The 21,539-nt window shown below is 37.8% G+C and overlaps 1 protein-coding gene across 1 annotated transcript in view; it reads left to right on the top strand.

Moving 5' to 3' along the window:
* Positions 1–21,539, top strand: part of LOC306875608 (piezo-type mechanosensitive ion channel component 2) — a gene marked incomplete at both ends in the record, with an annotated part of 550,584 nt that overhangs the window by 81,783 nt on the left and 447,262 nt on the right. The window contains 4 exon segments of the mRNA XM_079426295.1: positions 1,451–1,595; positions 2,743–2,962; positions 3,056–3,269; positions 16,126–16,291. Of these exon segments, the coding sequence (XP_079282421.1) occupies positions 1,451–1,595; positions 2,743–2,962; positions 3,056–3,269; positions 16,126–16,291 (745 nt within the window).

Raw genomic sequence — 21,539 nt, 5'->3', positions numbered from 1 at the left:
TTTTGTTGATGGTTTCATTTTTGTTTCAAACTTTTGCATTCATGCATCTGCTTTTGTCCCAGAGACATCGTAATAGACGACTACAAACCAGTGCTTAATTTGAAAATTTAGAGGTCCCGGGAACAAAGTGGGGTAGAGGAGGGAGAGGTAATGGAGCATTCAGCCGATCACATTGGTGGGCAGCTTTAAGTGATTAACCGCGTGCATCAGTTGCTTTTATTCAATTTTGAAAACAGCGATTTCCAGGCCTGGGGGAAAAAAATACAAAACAATGAAATTTTAATTCTAATTTTAGTTATAATTAATCATGTCCAGAATTTCGTGGGGGATTGTGTGTATATTACATAGTTTTACTCATCCCCGCAGCTTTCAAGTTTATAATGAGGGAAATTCCTGCAAACATTTATTCAAGATAGCAAGTAGGTTATATGAGTAAATAAATCCACACAAACTAGCAGATTAAATCAGTCATTTGAAAACAGTGTGAGTGATTCAGCTGGACCGTGTCATCTCTCTTTCACTCTATAAAAAGCGGCTTCACATCAGCACATCTCGTCTGCAACGAGCTGCTGCACACCTATCCAAGACTTTCGCTCGCATTTCGGGACAGTTGACAAAATTGTAACTTGCTTAATCGGGTCATTGTTGCATCATCACAAAAATGTATAATTTGCATGTCTTTTTAAGCCAATCAGTACTCGCGCGCTCCAGAGGCTGTTTCAAGGCTGCGCGCTCACAGTCACATCCAAAGCCGCCTAGCGTGTATCATATTGAGCTGAACAGCTGAAAAAATAACAGAAAAGAAAAACTGTTATGTTTACACAAATGCAGAGGTCTGTGCGACGGACATGGGCGGATACATGGGAAAGTGTGGAGTGAATGCGTCATCTGTGCCAGAATGTTATGATTGGCCTGGAGTAGAGTCTTATGTCAGCCCATTCTGAAATCGTACGTGCTCATACCAGTAATTTTCCTTCTGCATTCACACACAGCAGAATTCAGTCAATTTACTGGTAATGTTACAACTTCTCATACCTGTAAATTTCCGGAACAAATTGACCGGTATTTTTGAAAAGGTCCTGTTCACGCATGATCTCTTTACGGCAATTTACCGGTAATTTTCGGGAAAAGTCTGTATGTGTGAAAGGGCTAATAGTCACAGAGCGAAGGCGATAAAGCTGAGGAGAATCCGCTCGCCCAGAAGCAACCGTAACTGACGTAGATTTACAGAAAATTACTGCTGTTTGGCAAATAAATCTTTTTACATACTTATTCCTAACTCTTTAAGCTTTAAGTTACATTTCAAACAACAAGGGATCAACATATAAACATGTTTATATTAGTTATCCCCTGAAAAAAAAAATATATATATATATATATATATATAAAATATATGTGTGTATGTGTTTATTTATTTATTTATTTATGTATTTTTAACACCTCTTCCCAGGTTTAGTGATGTGGACACACTTAACATAATACGTCTACTAATGCCAGATATCGCCGTCTTCCTGTCTACACTGTTCATCCTTCACTGGTGTAAAGCCAAGAAGCCACATCATACTGAAAAATGCAGGCACCTCTACGACAGTGAGGTAATGATCATGACCAACTTGTTATTGTATGAGTTGAAAAGCAAGGCTAATTAGTCCTCTTCCTGGAGGTCCACCTTCCTGCAAGCCTGATCAAACACAACTGGGGCAGTTGATAAAGACCTTTTTTACTTGAAAATTACAGCATGGCTGGAACTAAACTCTGCAGGAAGGTTAATTGAGGCTACATTTTCTTGGTTAAATCAGTGCTTGAAGTGGGCCACTATGGACCAGTACGCAGTACCGGCACCTCTATATTTTAGTCTTTAGCATACCGGCACTTCTGACACTTCTTGCCAGTGGGCAAAGTGTCAATATCTTGGTGATTTAAAATGATACTATATAAAAATCACACTACCCAGGAGGGGTCACTTCTCATCTCGACAATTCACGTGAATGAATGCAAGTGGAGTCGTCTACTTCAGGGGATTTCAATATGTAGGGTTCAAAAGCAGGTCAGGGGAGGTAGAATAATAATTAATTATTGATTCCTTTTTTGAATCAGCACATTATAATGAAAACAATACCTTAAAAATGAAAGGAAGCAGGTTTTTGCAATCACATCATTTTAAACTGGTAAACTCCTGGAAAGTCCAAGGATCCACTAAGTGAATCCAAATAGTAAGTTCAAAACAGAGCTAATGCAGAGAATGTGATGTACGTCTAGATGTGAGTAAATATTCTTTTCAGCATGTATTTGGCTTAAAAAGCAAGAGTATTTTATAATGGACACTGGCTGAAGGTGGTTTTGTATTTATTCAGTGGTCAGTGGTTTAGTGATTCTGAATGGATCCATATAATAGTACAGTCAGATCAAGGCAAGGGGGTTTAGTGGTTTTTGGCGTCTCCATGTGGTCCTGTTTGGTACCACAGCTTGACTTGTGCTCAATTTTATTGAAAACGTTGCATATATTGTGAATTGAAATGAAAATTAAAAAGTACTTAACATATTTATTTAATATATATAAATAAATAAAAGTTTTTCCCACTTTAAGCACTGGCTTAAATCTTCCAAAACTTACTGGCAACTTTGTGCTGCAATATACATTTTCATAAGATTTAAACAATTTTTATTGAAAATATGTTTATACCTAAAAATAACTAACATGTTTGGTGTTGGCTGCTCTGTTCATGTTTCTGTATTTGACAGGGCTCAGATAGAGAGATTTCTGACTCAGAATGTGAAGAGGAAAGTAGAACATCTGAGGGTTCCTCCTTTGGCTCCTCTGTAAAGAGCCACACCTCTCCTCTCACCTCTCCTGACTTTCTGCAAAAATGTATCATATTTCTGACCAGTCTGAGACTTCTCATGTCTTCTGTAATGAACACTGCAGAAAAAGTCTTGGTGACTGTTCTGTTGGGGTTGGCAGGTAATGCATATAAATAGAAATGTGTGTGTGTGTGTGTGTGTGTTCTGGAAAATTATGTATGGATGCAGTCAATGATCCTATGCATTTTGACAGGTATAATGTTTCCCTCGCTGACATCGGCACTCTATTTCATGGTGTTTCTTGGCCTTGTATGGTGCTGGGTGTTAGACTACACCATCTCTCTGCTGCACTTCAGCTCTTTGTGTGTAATGATGACCATCTTCAGTGGAGGACACATCCTTATCCTCTACCTCTACCAGCTGCCTCTCATCCAACAGTTTATTCCTCCTCAGGATGACTTTGCCAGGTGCAGTTCAGATTTCTACCCAGCACACCAACATCATTATGTAAAGGTCAACATTATTCATATTAAGTATGCTGTACAAGCAAAAAAAAAAAAAAAAAGTAGCTTCATATCTTCTTCATATGACCAACTCATGTGACAAGTGAGTTAAAATTTGTTGACATCATAAAGGAGTTCCATTTTCATACTTATGAAAATGTGTTCTGCAAAAGCATAACAATCTTGCGTCATACATCTTTGAAAAGTATATTTGTTTCAGTTAGACACCAAACTATACTGGGTTTTTGAATGAAAATCTTTACAGATGCACATGTAAACAGTATACGCATGAGGCTTTTGTGCCACATTTTGTTCGTAACTTTGAAACATTAGCAAACAAACAAATAAACAAACAAATAAATGGGTCTCATTTTGAAGCTTAGATTATGGGCTTTACAATGTGTCTAGGGATTATGACCAATTCAAGTGACAAGTGAGTTCAAATTTGTTGACATCATAAAGGTGCTCAATTTTCATATTTATAAAAGTTTGATCTGTAAAACCATCATATACAGTATAACAATCTTGTGTCATAAATCGTTGAAAAGATCCTCAAGTAGCAGAATGCAACAAGTATATTTGTTTCAGTTAGAGACCAAACTAATTTTTACCTTCATTTATTTTATTTTTTTTGGTAGATTTATAAGCCCTTATGCTTGGACGTGAAATTACAATTTCTATAGGGTGTAAGGTTAAAATAATGTTTAAAAAGTTTGGCAATGCTGACATAACAATTGATATTCATATTAGATTGCAGTGGAAACTGTAACTTAGCAAGGCTATTTATAGGCAAATAGACCAAGGTAGAGATGGCATTGTAACCAACACTAACATTGTTTTAAAAACCTAATCAATGCACAGCGAATGTAATGCTATGCAATCTTCAACCAAAAACTTCCAAAAAATGATTTGGAAAATGTTTTTATGATGAACTTGCTTTTTGTTTAAATTTTGTTCATTTCAAACTTTTATTTTTTTTGTCTTGTTAAATTTTCCAGGGATTCAAAACTGGTGTAGTAATCTTCACACGAGTCACCAATATGTGCCTGCCTATTGAGTTGGGTCACATGTTATTTATATATTTAACAGTATCTTATTTTTCACCATGCAACTAAGCTACAGGTGCATCTAAAAAAAATTGAATACCGTGAAAAAGTTCATTATTTCTTGTAACTTATTTCAAAAAGTGAAACTTTCATATATTTTAGATTCATTACATGTAAAGTAAAACATTTCAAAAGTTTTTTTTTTTTTTTTTTAACTTTGATGATTAGAGTTTACAGCTCATGAAAGTAAAAAATCCAGTATCTCAAAATATTAGAATATTTCCTAAGATCAATAAAAAAAAAAGTATTTGCAAAACAGAAAAGTTCAAGTTCTTTAAAGTATGTTCATTTATGCACTCAATACTTGGTCGGGGCTCCTTTAGCACAAATTCCTGCATCAGTGAGGTGTGGCATGGAAGCGATCAGCCTGTGGCACTGCTGAGGCACTATTGAGCCTTCAGCTCGTCTGGATTGTTGGACACTTGGAAGTGGTTTTGGCACTGTGGGCAGGTGCTAAAGTGCTGCTGGAAAAGTAAATCAGCATGTCCATAAAGCTTGTCAGCAGATGGAAGCATAAAGTGCTCTAAAATCTCCTGGTAGACGGCTACATTGACTTTGGACTTGATAAAACACAATGGACCAACACCAGCAGACGTCACGGCACCCCAAATCATCTCTGACTTCGGAAACTTCACACTGGACTTGAAGCAGCTTGGATTCTGTGCCTTTCCAGTCTTTCTCCAGACTCCAGACCTTGATTTCCAAATGAAAAGCAAAATTTACTTTTATCTGAAAAAAGGAGCAGTCCAGTTCCTTTTCTCCTTAGCCCAGGTAAGATGCTCCTGACGATGTTTCTGTTTCAGAAGTGGCTTGGTAGTCCTTTTCCTGAAGATGTCTGAGCGTGGTGACTCTTGATGCACTGACTCCAGCTTCAGTTCACTCCTTGTGAAGCTCTTCCGAGTGTTTGAATTGGCTTTGCTTGACAGTATTCTCAAGCTTGCGGTCATCCCTGTTACATTTTCCTACCTTTTTCCTTCCTTCCAGTCAACTTTGCATTTAATACGCTTTGATGCAGCACTCCTTGAATAGCCTCCCCTTTCAGTAATGACCCTCTGTGACTTACCCTCTTTGTGGAGGGTGTCAATGATCGTCTTCTGAACCATTGCCAAGTCAGCAGTGATCCCAGTTATTGTGGTTTCAAAGAACTAGTGGTGGAAATTTTGATTCTTTCCAGAGACTCGTTCATTTTTCGTTCGTTCACCAAAATGATTCGTTCAGATTCGTTCACTAATTCGTTCAGTGACCATTTTTCCATATTACACAAATACGTCAGCATGTGCGGCAAAATGTGTTGTTCAACTAACGTATTTACTTGTTACAAAATAAAAACCGATTTGGCTTCATTAAAAAGTGTGCCCTTCTCATTAAATGAATAAAATAAGTCTAAATAAGTGATCAAAGTCATTACTCTTTTTATCTTTTAAATTACACTCTTTTCGGATGACCAAAGCACAAGTGTTTTTTTATTTGTTTGCATACTAGGCTAGTTAACATTTAATTGTTTAGGCAGAGATTTACACGTTCAAATCTGAGATTATGTTAAACGAGGAGTTATTCTGTATGTAAAATATGAATATAAACAAGCGTGCACAGTACGGATACCTGTGCTTTGCATCCGCTTTCTGCTGATTGATGAACTAGATTGACAGAATGGCCGACCTACCCGGTCAACGAACTGGGTATAGCTACCAGTTCGTTCAATTCGTTCACGAACGGGAGATCTCTCTCTCGTTCAGACTCAAAACAGAGCCATCTCGGTCAATGATGCTATTATATTCGTTCGTTCGATCCAACCAATTACATGCCCCTTCTAAACCCGAGCTGAAATGCTATTTGCTGACGTGAGTCACGTGACGCAAATGAGATGGGATGACGTGACGCAAATAATCAATACTGCCATAATTTTTTATGTTTCACAGTTTTTAAACAAACAAAAGTGCATGACATGACTAACATAATGAAATATTTTTTTTTATTTAAAAGTATGTAACTGTTCAAACATAAAACAACAATAATATAAATAAATAAAACAAAATGATAAATAAAAAATAAAAATAAAAAAAATAAAACAATATAAAAAAATAAAACAAAGAACCAGTTGTTCGAACGACGAACGTAATAATGAGACGAGATGTATGTATGTAACAGTTCATTTGACTCTTTCAAACTCAAAGCAACTCAATGAAGGGCGTATTCGTTCACTAGATTCAACAAATCACATGCTCCGTCCTCGTATCATACTCGAAGGCTATTGGCTCGAGGTTTAGTCATTCTTTGACAGATGAAACGGTCCAGAGCTACGCATGCGCGCAATAGCAGCGCGCTGCGGTGGAGGGAGGAATTTCAGTGAACGAGAAATATGAGTCAATGGATTACGTGAACGAGAATGATTCGTTCACCTAAAAGATTCGTTGAAAAAGAACGATTCGTTCACGAACGTAACATCACTACAAAGAACAAGAGATACCCAGAATTTATACTGTATGGATGGTCATTTATTGAAATTCAAATGCAAGTATTCTAATATTTTGAGATACTGATTTTTGACTTTCATTAGCTGTAAGCTCTAATCATCAAAATTAAAACAAAAAAAACGTTTGAAGTGTTTTACTTTACATGTAATGAATCTAAAATATATGAAAGTTTCACTTTTTGAAATGTTACAAGAAAAAAAATGCTTTTTCACCATTTTCTAATTTTCTGAGATTCACCTGTATTTCCTGTGAATGTGTGAGCCTTTGAATTCATTAGTGGCTGTACACTGATCAACCAAAACATTAAAACCACCAGCTTATATAAGGTTGGTCTCCCTCATGCTGCCAAAACACCTCTGAATCATTGAGGCATGGACTCCACAAGACCTCAGAACATGTCCTGTGGTATCTGGCACATTAGCGACCTGACCAGTCCTACAAGTTGTGAGTTGGGGCCTCAATGGATTGGATTTGTTGGTCCAGCACATTCCATAGATATTGAATCAGATTGAGATCTGGGGAATTTGGAGGCTAAGGCAAGATTTTGAACTGACATGTTAAACAGCATTCTCCACCACCACCACCATTAAATCACCCAGTGATGGAATATCGTTTAAAATAATGGTGTTACATCCCTCAAGTAAAATTCCAGAGACTTGCGGAATCAAGGCACACTAAAGCTGTTGTGGCAGCATGTGGTGGACCAACACCTTACTAAAACGCTTTGTTGTGCTCTATTTAATATCTCAAGTATGTATGTTACTTTCGACAGCTGATAAATACCTTATATTTTTTTGTTTTGTGTTTTGGGCGGTCTGAGGGGTCCCAAGATCCCGGCTTGAAAATCTTGCTCTAGAACAGTGCTTCTCAAACCTGTCCTGGGGACTCCCAACAACTGCATGGTTGCATCTGAAATCGCATACTCTCTTGAGTAGGTACTGTTGTGAATAAGTATTCACTTTGCCACCACAAAAATAGTATGTACTCAGAGATGGGCACAGATACATCAAAATGTATTTAAAATAAAAATACAAAATACTATGTGGAAAAATGTATTTAAAGACAAATACAAAATATCTTGAAAATACACAAAATACATTTGAAATTGGCCATCCAGTAAAGTAACACTATTAAGGCCTGTTTACACCAAGAATGATAATTATAAAGATAACTATATTAGTGTATTCTAAGTATACAATGCAGTTCTGTCATCTGTCACTTTAAATGCTCAAGCTCTTTAAAGCAGTCCGATTGACTTTCAATGTTTTTATCATTCATAACTTTTTTTTTTGTGTGCTGTTATGGTTATAGTTGTGTTGTGCTATCTGTTGTTCATGTAGATTTAGGAGACACTAGGGGATCTTGAGCGCAATTGACCCTCAAAGTCCAGTTCATTTCACAAGTGTGACTGCACAAGTGTGACTGCTCTGCACCGTGTCCTGTGCGGTTTGTTTAACCATGCCCTGGCCCGCTTGAAGTGGTGGCTCGGGTGCGGTACACGTGTAGTGTGATTGCCAACCGTGCCGGAGCATGGAACAGTTAATTTACTATTTTTGTATGTGCTATTGTTATCATTATGACAGGAAAAATCTTTATCACTACTTGGATATCACACTTTTAATTTCGAGTACATTTAGATTTAGAATGGGTCTGGTTCTCATCTAATTGATGAACAGGTAATGTAGTTTGTGCGTAAAGTTGCAAATTCCACCATTAACCTCAGCTGCCTTTGTAATAATCCTGTGATATCTGTCTGTTAGCGAAAGGACAATCATGCTCAGGCTTTAGTACAAGGCACCTGTGCCTAGTGTGAGTATGCCCTTAGAATATATTTTTTTAATTGATGTCTTTATTATTAGCATTATAGTTATCTTTGTCTTGGGGTACACACACACACTCAGAAAGCTCCTAATTACTCATTTATCCATGTTTTTTTATCGCTCTGATGTGTCAATAACTCCTGCCCACTAAAATATTTTTATATCGCCATAGCAAGCAGTAATGATTAAAGTTTAATGAACCCATTTGACTAGCTACCCTGCAAACAAGCCTACACTGTCCCTTTATGGGCTGCCAGTGCAGGGACCCTGAGAATTTGCTCATGGCAAAACTTTGGCCCCTTAGCACCGGCCCTGCACAGGCAGCCCTCACTTAGCCTCCAGGAAGCCCAAGCGCTGTTTTATTGAAAATAATAAAGTTTGAAATTACCGTTATGGAGGTAAGCGCTTGCTTTAGTTGGGTTCCTGACCCTTGACTTTTTAACTTAAGTTTTTCTCTGGCTGCTGTAACTGTATGTTTCTGAAGCACATTTGTTATAGCAAAAGTTAAAAGAAGAAAAACTGATTTGATGATTCAATAATCATATAGTGGCCTGATTCTCTGATCTTACCTAGAGTTTGATCTCTGAGAACATTATTTAGATTTAATTATTTCACATTATAGTAGCCCTAGAATACAACAGCATGAAAATTTGTCCTGTTTTAATATTTTGAACATTTTTAAGTCATTATGAAGAAATTATTTGGATGGGATCATGTAGACTCACACAGATATCAAGATTCAGCTTATGAACCTCAATAATGGTGACAGACAACAAAATAATCAGATAAACTCTGAACATCAGAAAAAAAAACTTTTCGTTGATTGTCACCATTGTTGAGGTTCATACGCTGAATCTTGATATCTGGGTGATTCTACATGATCCTGTCTAAATAATTTCTGCATAGTGACTTACAAACATTCAAAATATTAAAACAGGACAAAATTTCATGTAGTGGCTACTATAAAGTGAAATTATTAACCTAAGTAATGTTAGTGATGGGAAGTTCGGATCATTTTACCGACTCAGACCTTTGAGTCTCGTTCAGCAAAATGAACGAATCTTTTTTCGAGTCATTTCGTTCATTTTAGCAAAATATAATTCAAATGTTATGTGTTACTTTCCAAACACATCTACTACTTATGCAAACGTTTATCACACTACAAACAATACAAAACTATGCTATAAGAAAAAGAAAATATTACTTAATTGTTTACCTTGGTCTTTAGTCTATGATTAGCGCACCACCTCTTATCTGACAAGTGTTCGGATTTGAGTCGTTCGTTCATCACGTGACAGTCCCATACGCTTAACCAATGCAGCGTGAGCCGGAAAGAGAATTGATTAGTTCTTGTATATCGAGTCTCGGGTTTGAGTCGTTCGTTCATCACGTGACAGCCCCATACACTTAACCAATGCAGCCTGAGCCGGAAAGAGAATTGATTAGTTCTTCTATATCGAGTCTCGGGTTTGAGTCGTTCGTTCATCACGTGACAGCCCCATACGCTTAACCAATGCAGCCTGAGCCGGAAAGAGAATTGATTAGTTCTTGATCGAGTCTCGGGTTTGAGTCGTTCGTTCATCACGTGACAGCCCCATACGCTTAACCAATGCAGCCTGAGCCGGAAAGAGAATTGATTAGTTCGTCTATATCGAGTCTCGGGTTTGAGTCGTTCGTTCTTTTGTCACGTGACCACTGACCAGTTGCCGGATCAGTACATATCAAATAGGCTACCATAAAGTAAAACTGTATTTTTTGTATGTTGGATCATATTTAAGAATTATCATAAAATTATCAAAATATGTGTAATAAGCATTTTCCTAGAAATAAAAATGGTCTGTTAATTTTTTTGAATGCAAACATGCCTTAAAGCATGTTCTAAAATATAGCCACAGTGTTATTTTCAAGCTTATTTATTTTTTATTTATTTAAAAAAGGCCTAGCTTGTTGTGCTAATATATATATTTATATATAATTTTTTATTTTATTTTTATTTTTTTTCATTGTTTAAATTCATTTGGGATTAGTTATTCTCTTAGCTAGAAAGCTTTTTTTGGCACAAAAGTGTTATTTTAAAGCTTATTTATTTTATTTATTTAAAAGCCTAGCTTGTTGTGCAGTATTTTGTTTTAGTTTTTTAAGGCTCTGTGGGTTTAGTATATTTAAATTTTCTTGTATTTTTTTATTTAAATAGTTTAAATTCATTTTGGAATAGTTATCTTCTTTGCTATAGCTTTTTCTGGCACAAAAATAGACAATAAAAAACAATTCAGGAGTTTGTACAGAGTGTTAATGTCTAAAGTGTCATATGTTACAAAAGTATAGTAAGTAACACTATAGTCCAATCTAAAGGGTTAACTCAAAAGACATAAATACAACAAGGTATTGTATTTTATGAAGATTAGACTAAAAAAATAAAATAAAAACAAAGCATAACAAGTCAAGTCTGCTTTATTGTCAATTCTTTCACATGTACAGTACATACATACAGAGAACTGAAATTGCGTTACTCTCAGACCCTTGGTGCATACAGTTAACATTTAAGACACTGACAGTAGACGTTCAAATACAGATAAATACAGTTTAAACATATGTACATACAACTATACAGATATACAAATGAGGACGTTTGTAGAAAAATAAAAAAGAGATAAAGTGGCATAAGGCACATGGCAGAATAGATAGAGTGCAAACCAGTTAAATAAAACAAAACTAAATGTGCAGGTATATGTGTAGCGCAAGAAGAGGTTAACCAACTCGTTATTATCTTTTTTACCACATGGTGTTATGGAAAAGAACCATGTGACAGAAATTAAAAGCAATAATTTGAGACCAGAAAAGCATCACATAACTGTAAGAGTAAATAATATTACTAATAATTCTAATAATAATAATAATGACTATGCACCCGTTTGTAAGGAAGGTTGTAAATTAACTAATTTCTCTGTCCAAAACTGTCACGTCACGTGACAAAAGAACGAACGACTCAAACCCGAGACTCGATATAGACGAACTAATCAATTCTCTTTCCGGCTCAGGCTGCATTGGTTAAGCGTATGGGGCTGTCACGTGATGAACGAATGACTCAAACCCGAGAATGCTGTGCAATGCGCATGCGCGACTGAACGAATCACTCCCCGAGACGACTCGTTCTTCCCGAGTCACATTAAAGATTCGTTCAAAATGAACGAATCGTTCAAGAACGACCCATCACTAAGTAATGTTCTCAGATATCAGCCTCTGAATGAGATCAGTGAATCAGGACACTACATGATGACTGAATCATCAATAAGTAACCATCAACATCTGATCAGTTTGTCTTCTCACAACTTTTGCTATAACAAATGTGCTTCAGAAACACACAGTTATAGCAGCCAGAGAAAAATTATGGTTAAGAAGTCAAGGGTCAAGAGCCCAACTAAAGCCTCCATAACTACCTCCATAACAGTGACTTCAAACTTTATTATTTTCAATAAAACAGCGCTTAGGCTTCCTGGAGACTAGGTGAGGACTGCCTATGCAGGGCCAGTGCTAAGGGGCCAACATTTTGCCAATGAGCAAATTCTCAGGGGCCCTGCGCTGGCAGCCCTAGGTGGGCCGTAAAGGGCCAGTGCAGGCTTGTTTGCAGGGTAGTTGATAAAACCAAAATCTGACCAAAAAAAAAAAAAAACTAACAAGACTGACTAGTGCTAATGCTATGTTCCCATTGCTAGTGCTCTATTTTTTTACCTGCTGGGACATGTATGTTTTTTTGTTCCCACAAAAGCAAGATCACTGTCTGTCCTCTGTCGTGTGTGTCATGTGTTCCTGCCTCATGTTTCCATATTTGGTTTGTTTCCAGTCCTTGTTATATGTAATCATTAGTTAATTCTTGTCCAGCCGTGTTCGTCTCATTATGATTATCCTGTGTATTTATAGTTCTGTCTGTTCAGTTTGATTTTGTCTGGTCTACTCGTTACCCCCCGGTGTTTCCTGTCTGTAAGCCTTGCCTTGTCTTGCTCTGCCTTGCCTTGATGTGTTCAGTAAAGACTATTATTTGAGTTTATGTCCTCGTCTGCGTGTTCCTGTGTCCTCCTCGTGTGTGCACAGTGACAGAAGACCAGACCAATACAGTAAGCGGCGCCCCTTCACCTAGTTTTGTTTTGTTCGTTTTTTCTATTTTTTGTTTTGTTCCTGTGTGTTTATCCCGCAGCATGTAAGTCGCCACTCGTGATCCTGCCATAGCCCACTGCAAGTCGGCGTGGGAGTTCGGCAGGATCACCGCGAGTGCCGCGATCCCTCCAGCCCACCTATCGCGGGAGTTATCCGCCGCCGTCCGCGTCTCACCCAAGTCCGCCGTCCGTGGGGAAAGCCAACCCACCGTCGGCGGCTCCCCCAAGTGACGCCGCTGTCCGCGGCTCACCGAGCCCGCCGTTCGTGGGAGATGATGCCGCCGCCATTCGCGGGAGTCAAGCCCGCCGGATCGCCACGGAGTCAAGCCCGCCGGCCGCCGCTGGTTCTTTGTTCCGGCCAGGAGTGCCGGTTTTGTTGTGTTGTGCCCACAGGAACGTTTTAATCATGTCATGTCGGTCGGTCTTGTCCACGGAGACTCGTCTGGGGCAGGCAGCTCTTCTTGTAGTGGCTGCGGAGGCAATTTCCAGTCGCCTGCCCCCTTGTCGTGCAAGTGGAGGCGGTTGCTGAGGGACCCTGTGAGGGCCCCTGATTCATGCCATGCCCAGAAGAAACCTCAGCTTCCTAGCTTGCCCAGGAGGGGTTCCTGTTCCTGTGGGTTGTCCTGTCCCAGTCATGTTCCTGTCCTGTTTTGTACTGTTCAGTGTGTCTAGCCCCGGAGGGCTCCTGATACCCCCTAACTTCCCCAGGGAAATTTTAAGGGGGAGTAAAAGGGATCCGGCTGTAGGGGCCAGGCCGAGGGGTCCGAGGCCAAGGCCCCGAAGACCATCTGCCATGGCCTCCTGAGCTCCCAGCTCCACCTTGGCCTCTGTCTGTCTGTTCCACTCTGGAGGTCCCCGTCCAGTGTTCCGGTCCGTGTCTGTCCTGAGGGGCCTCCAGAGCGCCCACCCCCCCTCCCTGATGGAACTGTTAAGGACGAGCCTTTCAGGAGTGGGGAGTTATGTCAGTCCTCTGTCGTGTGTGTCATGTGTTCCTGCCTCATGTTTCCATATTTGGTTTGTTTCCTGTCCTTGTTATATGTAATCATTAGTTAATTCTTGTCCAGCCGTGTTCATTTCATTATGATTATCCTGTGTATTTATAGTCCTGTCTGTTCAGTTTGATTTTGTCTGGTCTACTCGTTACCCCCGGTGTTTCCTGTCTGTAAACCTTGCCTTGTCTTGCCCTGCCTTGCCTTGATGTGTTCAGTAAAGGCTATTATTTGAGTTTACGTCCTCGTCTGCATGTTCCTGTGTCCTCCTCGTGTGTGCACCGTGACAATCACCTTATTTAAATGTTAACGTCATGCACATAGTGCAATAACCATTTTATATGGTTTATACACAGCAAAACAAGCTAACTATAAAGATACCACTGTGAATGATGATATACAGTAGTTGTCAACAAATGGGATGCTACATTTTATTCAAATTAAACATCTTAAATATTTATGATTTTGGCTTTAATAAGATTTTCCCAGGAAACCTGGTGTCCTCCACGATTCTTATTCTTTCCAACAGCAAAGCACTTGAATGTGACATTGTTTTAATCAGGACTTCTGAAATTGGAAGTAGAAAATTTTGATTACCCAATTCTAGATGGTGTCATACAGCTGCAGCTCACATGCATGAAAGTTGCACGTTTGAACTAGTTGATACAGGAAATCAGCAGTCTTTATAAAGAGGTTGATCGGCAAAAAGTATTTTATGTATTTTGAAAATACAAATATAATAAGATTAAATGTATTTAAATACAAAATACGTTAGATTTTTTTTCAAAGGTATTTAAATACAAAATAGTATTTTGTATTTCAAATACATTTATTTGAAATACTGCCCATCCCTGCATATACTATATAGTTATGTATGTGTGTAGTATGAATGTAATCTGGACATACTACATTTGCCATGTTCCCATTATCACTTGACCTACCATGTCATTTGAGTCACGTCACTGCCATTCACAAATCCTCTCCCGTGGCCTCATGAGATAGAATCAATCATATCATCCGGGTGCTTTTTTATCACATACTGTTTTCCGTCCACTATAGTAGGGAAGAATGCAATTTTGGATGCACCCATGATTTTGTAAGGAGACATACAAAATGTGACTGGCTAGGGGTCCCCAGGACAGATTTTAGAAGTACTACTCTAGAATACACTTCATTATTACAAGGAGTACGTTTACATGGACAACAACAATCCAATTTTAACACGATTAAGACAATACTCTGATTAAGAATCTACCATGTAAACAGAGAGTTCTGATTACCTTAATCCAGCTAAAGTCATATTCGGAGTAAACACAAATCGAATTAAGACGTGAAGTATTCCTATTTTATTCGCATTATTGAAGTGCAGTATATGTACACACTTTAATCAAACTATTACCGTCATATAGAACTTTTCACTGCATTTTGCGATAGGATACGCACACGGCAGTGGTCAACCGTTTGATGGCTGTCACGTTCCCTCTCGGGATACAAGGAGCGAGGAGACGTAGGAGTACCAATAATCCGTTTATTGATGAGACGAGGAGCATGGGGAGAGACGAACACAAATGACGTTAAGACCGGACACAGGGGCTAGGAAACACAGGGCTTATAAACACTGGGAAATTAGCAAGGAAGAACAGAAACAGGTGTGGGGCAATCACATGCAGGGCTGGGGACACATTAACTACTAATTAAAGGAACGAGGATGGCCAAATAGGGACACGACAGGAGGGGGGAAACACAAGACAAGGACTGACAATGGCAAACAGAAGAGCATGGCTTCAACAATGCTGTCGTCTGTATGCACGTATAGAATGACAAATAATTAAATGCACTTGAAGCTTTCATAAAATTAATTAAACACCCTAAACTGTATATGGCATCATATAGCAACGAAGATGAACTGTATGTTTATACAGTACGTGAAATTCTGGAGGGGATGGCGTCGCGTAGGGACGTAATGACATGTGCCATTAATCAATCTATGTACTATAACATGTAAAACAGGAACATGAAATGAATATTCTAAAAGCAACTGATGTAAACACCTTAATCATAATATTGTCTTATTTAGAATAAGGTAAATAATTAGGTTACTGATGTCCATGTAAATGTAGTCAATGAATTTTAATGGTCAGTTTTTACGTTTTAGGACATTATTAGTGAAATTACTAAGTACTGCTTTAAGTCAAAGGTGCCCAGTCCTGTTCCTTCTTGCAAACCAACCACTGACACTTCTGTATTTGTTTTCATCTAATATTTCTGTCTGTTTACCAGATTGTTTGGTTTGACAGCGCTCATCCAGACCAACATGTCCGAACCATATATCCTGGCCCTGCATGAAGATGGTAGTTGGCCTGCAATGGTTAACCCACTGGTGCTGCTACTGCTGTATTTTTCAGTCATGAGTTTACTACACAAGTGGACTCAGTCTTCTAAGGAGGTAATATAATGCACTTCACATATGGGGTCACAAAAACATGGTAGGTGTCCAAACTTGCTTCTGGAGGGACCTCTTATTCAATCAATCTTTACTTTATTTGTCCCTCATGAGGGAAATTTGTTTTCGGCAATACAGATAAAATCTGCATAACAAAGTACCAACACCAGTAATAACGATCACACAGTTGTGTCCCTTGAATTAGAGTTTAACACTAGAACTGCCAGAGGTCACTGTATACCTAAAAGCGCCAGCGGGTAAATTTTACCCACACACATGGCAAGTGTTTTTATATGGCTAAAGAATATAATATTTCACTGTATTATGCCACTGTCTTCACAAAGAAGTGTCTAGAGTCATGAAATGATCATGTCCAGTCGTCAACTATATTTTTAGCCTGTTGTTTTATGTTCAAGACTTTTTAATGCAACCTACACTAATCCATTATGGTCAGTAAGCTAAAAAAAGCCTGCACTGACAACAAAAATTAGAAGGTAATAGATATTTGGGTGGTGTAATATTATAATACGATGTCAGTAATCAGTATATTAGGATAACCCATGTTATTTAAATTACTAAAATTTCCAATAGACAATAATGAGCAATAGTAATTCACCACACTGTATAGGATGATTCTATGACAAATTCAAGCGCACAGCTTCAACTAGGCCCAATTATTAATTTGTTTAGTTATTTCATTTATAATTTGAATAAGAGAACAACACCAATAAACTTCGGGTAATCAGGCGTTGCCTAGAAATGTACAATGTTAAAACATAAGCGGCAAGAAAATGACAGCGCAAAAGTACATGCATTATATAGTGGGTAAATTTGACCCGCGCGGTGCTTATAGGTATAAATGCTCCGTTTTTTTTATCTGGTTTTATCTAAATTTTTAACAACATTGGATTGTAAATTACATAATTTTAGTAAAAGTCAATTTTTACCTTTGAAAAACAGCCATGGGTAAAATTTTGTAACCAAAGGAACAAAAGAGTTTTTATAACGGTTAAAGCTAGACATTGGAGTATGAAAACGTTGACCAGATGGAAGTATTCAAATTCTTGCTCAAGCACATGGGAAGGGTCCTGAGTCATTTTCATTGCCTGTTTAAGAATAATCTTATTAAAAATAGACTGAAAATTGGGGTAAACCCCCAGACCTACCACTTTCATAGCAGTACACACCAAACGGTTCAACTGAGATCTAAGAGTAACTTTCAAATTACCAAACCAGGCTGCCATATATACCATATAGTAAGATGGATTCAATAAAGGCATGATAAAACAACAACTTGACCTTTGAGCCACTCCAAATAATCTAAGCCTCCTGAAAAAGTGCATATTTTGTTGCACCCTTCTACACCGATTAGCCACGTGCACCTCCCATGAAAGTCTATTATCCATAAACAAACCTTATTATTTATATGAAGCAACCTGTCTAACAGTTTATGGCAGAGCTCTAGAACATATCTAGCTCTAGTAATCTTGAAGTCCTTGATTAGTTGGTTCAGGTGTGTTTAATTGGGGCTAAAGCTAAACTCTGCGGTAACACTCTTCAAGCAGGATTGGACACCACTGCTATATAAACTATTTAAATTAGATTTTAGGGGGCGTTTACACAATATCTTTTTCAACTAAAAACTGAAAACTTTGAAAAGTTTTGATTATGTCATTGTGCCTGTTTAAACTACAAAAATGTGAATTTGTAGGCATGCACAAATACGTGAAGAATGTATATGTGTGCAGAAGCATAGTGTTCCTTTACAAAGTGACATTGCTAACTACTGGCCTGGTTTGCATAAAACAGTAATTTGAGTCATTTTCATGGATTCTTGTGAACTGGGATTGTTTTTACAATATTGTCTGTACACAAAACTTTTCAGAAACGTGAAGGAAAAACCTTTTGCATTTTTAGTAGGCTACATCATTGTCGTGTAAACATACTCTTAGTTATTGTGTGACCTTGTCAAATACTGTACGAATAAGCTATGTGGAGAGATATATGACTATGACATGATGACCACATTTACAAAATGAGTGACAATTTTAGTCTGGCAATCCAAATGAATGATAATATTTATAATATTTAATATATTAAGGACAGTTCACCTAAAATGAAAATCCTGTCATTAATTACTCACCCTCATGTTGTTCCAACCCCATAAGACCTTCGTTCATCTTTGGAACACAAATTAAGATATTTTTGATGAAATCCGTGAGCTTTCTGACCCTCCATATGTAGCAATGTAACTAAAATGTTACCAGACCCAGAAACATAGTAAGGACAACTGTAAAATAGTCCATGTGACATCAGAGGTTCAACCGCAATTTTATGAAGCTGTGAGAATACTTTTTGTGTGTAAAGAAAACAAAAATAATGACTTTATTCAACAATCTTTCATCTCCAAAGTCGTCCACAATAAACACAAGTAGCCTAATAATTATTTTTGACATACTCCACACCCTGGTGCTTAATAAAGCAAAAGGACAAATAGATTTGGGAACACTTTAGAATAGTGAACACTTATTCGCTATTAATTACAAATTTTCCCTCAACAAATTCCTAATTTGCTGCTTATTAGTAGTTAGTAAGGTAGTTGCTAAGTTTAGGTATTGGTTAGGATTAGGGATGTAGAATAAGGTCATGTAGAATAAGGCATTAATATGTGCTTAATTACTACTAATAAATGGCTAATATTCTAGTAATACGCATGCTAATAAGCAACTAGTTTAGACCCTAAAATAAAGTGTTACCATAGAATTTGAATGCTTGCTTTGATGTGCCCAGTGTAGAAAGTGTTAGAATGTTGCAAAACTTCTATTGCAAGTAGTTAAAATATTTCATCTTGTCTCATGGTGAATCTTTGGTCTAAACTCACATTAAACAAATGCCCCCATTCAACAGCAGGACTGGACACCCTTGCTCTAAAATATCCAAAATGCTCTAGTACAGTGGTTCTTTTGCTGCCTTCAAGTGCTATCGGAATGATCGTAAATACAATTTTCCTAATCAGAAATTGGACATGAACGGCCTCTCAAGTCAAAATTACTACTGGAAAATTTATAGGTCATAAGGTGAACTAGGAAAACGTGGCTAGAAAGTGATTTTGTTCTCACACCTGGGCACTACTTTTTTCAATACATTTTTGCATAGACAACACCCTTTTGGACTTTAGGTTTAAAGTTCTCTGCAAAATATCCTGCAGTATTTTGTCACAATCCAGAAATGTATAATTGTGAATTGAAAAAAAAAATAAAAAATCTTATGCTGTTGGTTTTGCTTTGTAACTTTATTTATATTCATTTTAGCAATGCAAAATATATCTCAAACTGACATTTATATATGTACCTAAATATTTGAGACCAGTGCATTAGTATACTCAAGTGTGAATGTAGACCATGAAATATGAAAGATTCATAGAAAAAACACTTCAACTTCACGGATTGTCACCAAGCATAATTAAAGATACACATTGTAAATTTAACAAAACTGTGAAGTTTTTTATACATGACCATTTTCAGTAGACACTGTGTGGTCATAGAAAGCTAAAAAAAAATACAATTTGGCCCAAGTTAGCTGAAATTACTCAAAATGCTATCCCGCCCCCTTTAATTTTCAATAATGCCAAAAATGGACAACTCTACAATAGTTTCATTACAGTTCAAAATCAGCCTAAAATATGGCACAGCACATCTTTACTCATCTCTATCACTCTCATCAGAGCATCATCCAATGTATGTCTTTCTTCTGTTTTCTGGGAAACATTTGCACAATATTGGCACTGACTTTAAGGTGACCAGATGTGCCACTTCTCAGGGACACGTACTTTGATGTCATACAACGATCATTCTGCGTGGTGCAAACAACCAACTCCTGGTTTTTAGGCAATTTAGATATCCTGTGCAGAACGTGTCCCCGGGAAGTGGCATGTCTGGTCACCACTTAACTGACATAAATCAGTACAACTTTGAGTCTTACATTTGCCTTGCATGCAACTGCAGTGGACTACCTGAAACACACTTTCAGGGGCAATATTTCTGGTCATCCAGGTCACTATCTCATTATGGCTGCTTGGTAGTTTGCAATTTTGTAGTGTTGGTACAGGGCAGGGGGTAGCCAACATTAGTTTTGGAGTGCCGATGTCCTGCAGAGTTTAGCTCCAACCCTGAAGAAAAAAAAGAAAAAAAACTCACCTGCCTGTAGCATTAGTAATCCTGAAGTCATTGATTAGCTTGTTCAGGTGTATTTGATTAGGGTTGGAGCTAAACTCTGCAGGACAGCGGCACTCCAGAACCGACGTTGCCTATCCCTGGCACAGGGCATCACATGTTGGGGGCATGAATAGTAGGTCATCAGCAGATGACTGGCCATACTGGTGGCTCACATATTTGCAAAGTAGTTCAAAGGTTGACTGGTCCAGGGTAAAACTGCTACCCAGATTTGTAAATGCAGTCAGGTAATCCTCTTTCTTTTGCCTTTGCCATATATGGCTTTATAAAAAGCGCTTGTAGGGTCACAACCTGAGAAGGTATGGATCACTGTGAAAGTTAAAATACATGGCATATCAGCTTCTATGTGTTATAAAATGATTATCACTATCATTATTATGAAATCCATTGTTGTGTAGCAAATTTTAGCTCAAAAGGGAATTGTATATAAATATGATTAAATACAATTATTTATATCGGTTTACAGTAATAACTGTAGCAGAAATAAATTTCCATCAACTAATCTGTTCGTTCAGCGAACATTCAGTGTAAGTTCATATCAACTCTAGGAAAGGATATTTTCTTGGCCACAGAAAACACTTTCCTAAGTTTTAATGCATTAGAGCATGTAGTAAGGATCAAAAATCGTAAAGGCACATTAATTTTCAAGGCAGAATCAGAAACTCATGTAATTTGTGCACAAGAGTTTTATTAACTAAACACTAATGCAAACTAGTCTAACAAACAAACAAACATACAAACAATCACTCCTACATGGGGAAAGGGCAAAGTGGATGAATGAAGCCATTAGAGAAACAAGAGAAGGCAGTTATGGAAAGAGTCAGTTAACCACCTGATTAAAACCATCAGCGCCGTTTATAACGGGGTCTATAACTTATACTAAACCTCTGTTTCGTTTAGTTAAATGTACGATACTTGCATTGCCTTGTGTGTCCGTATGCAGTCTCGGATTAAAGTTCTGATGGGTTGAAGGTATGGTGGTGTTGGAGTTCTTCAAGTTATTCTGGGTTTGAAGGGTG

The sequence above is a fragment of the Barbus barbus genome, assembly GCF_936440315.1.
Source record: "Barbus barbus genome assembly, chromosome: 10".
NCBI classification, from domain to species: domain Eukaryota; kingdom Metazoa; phylum Chordata; class Actinopteri; order Cypriniformes; family Cyprinidae; genus Barbus; species Barbus barbus.
The sequence above is the reverse complement of the archived record's forward strand: the minus strand, read 5'-3'. Positions and strand labels throughout refer to the sequence as shown.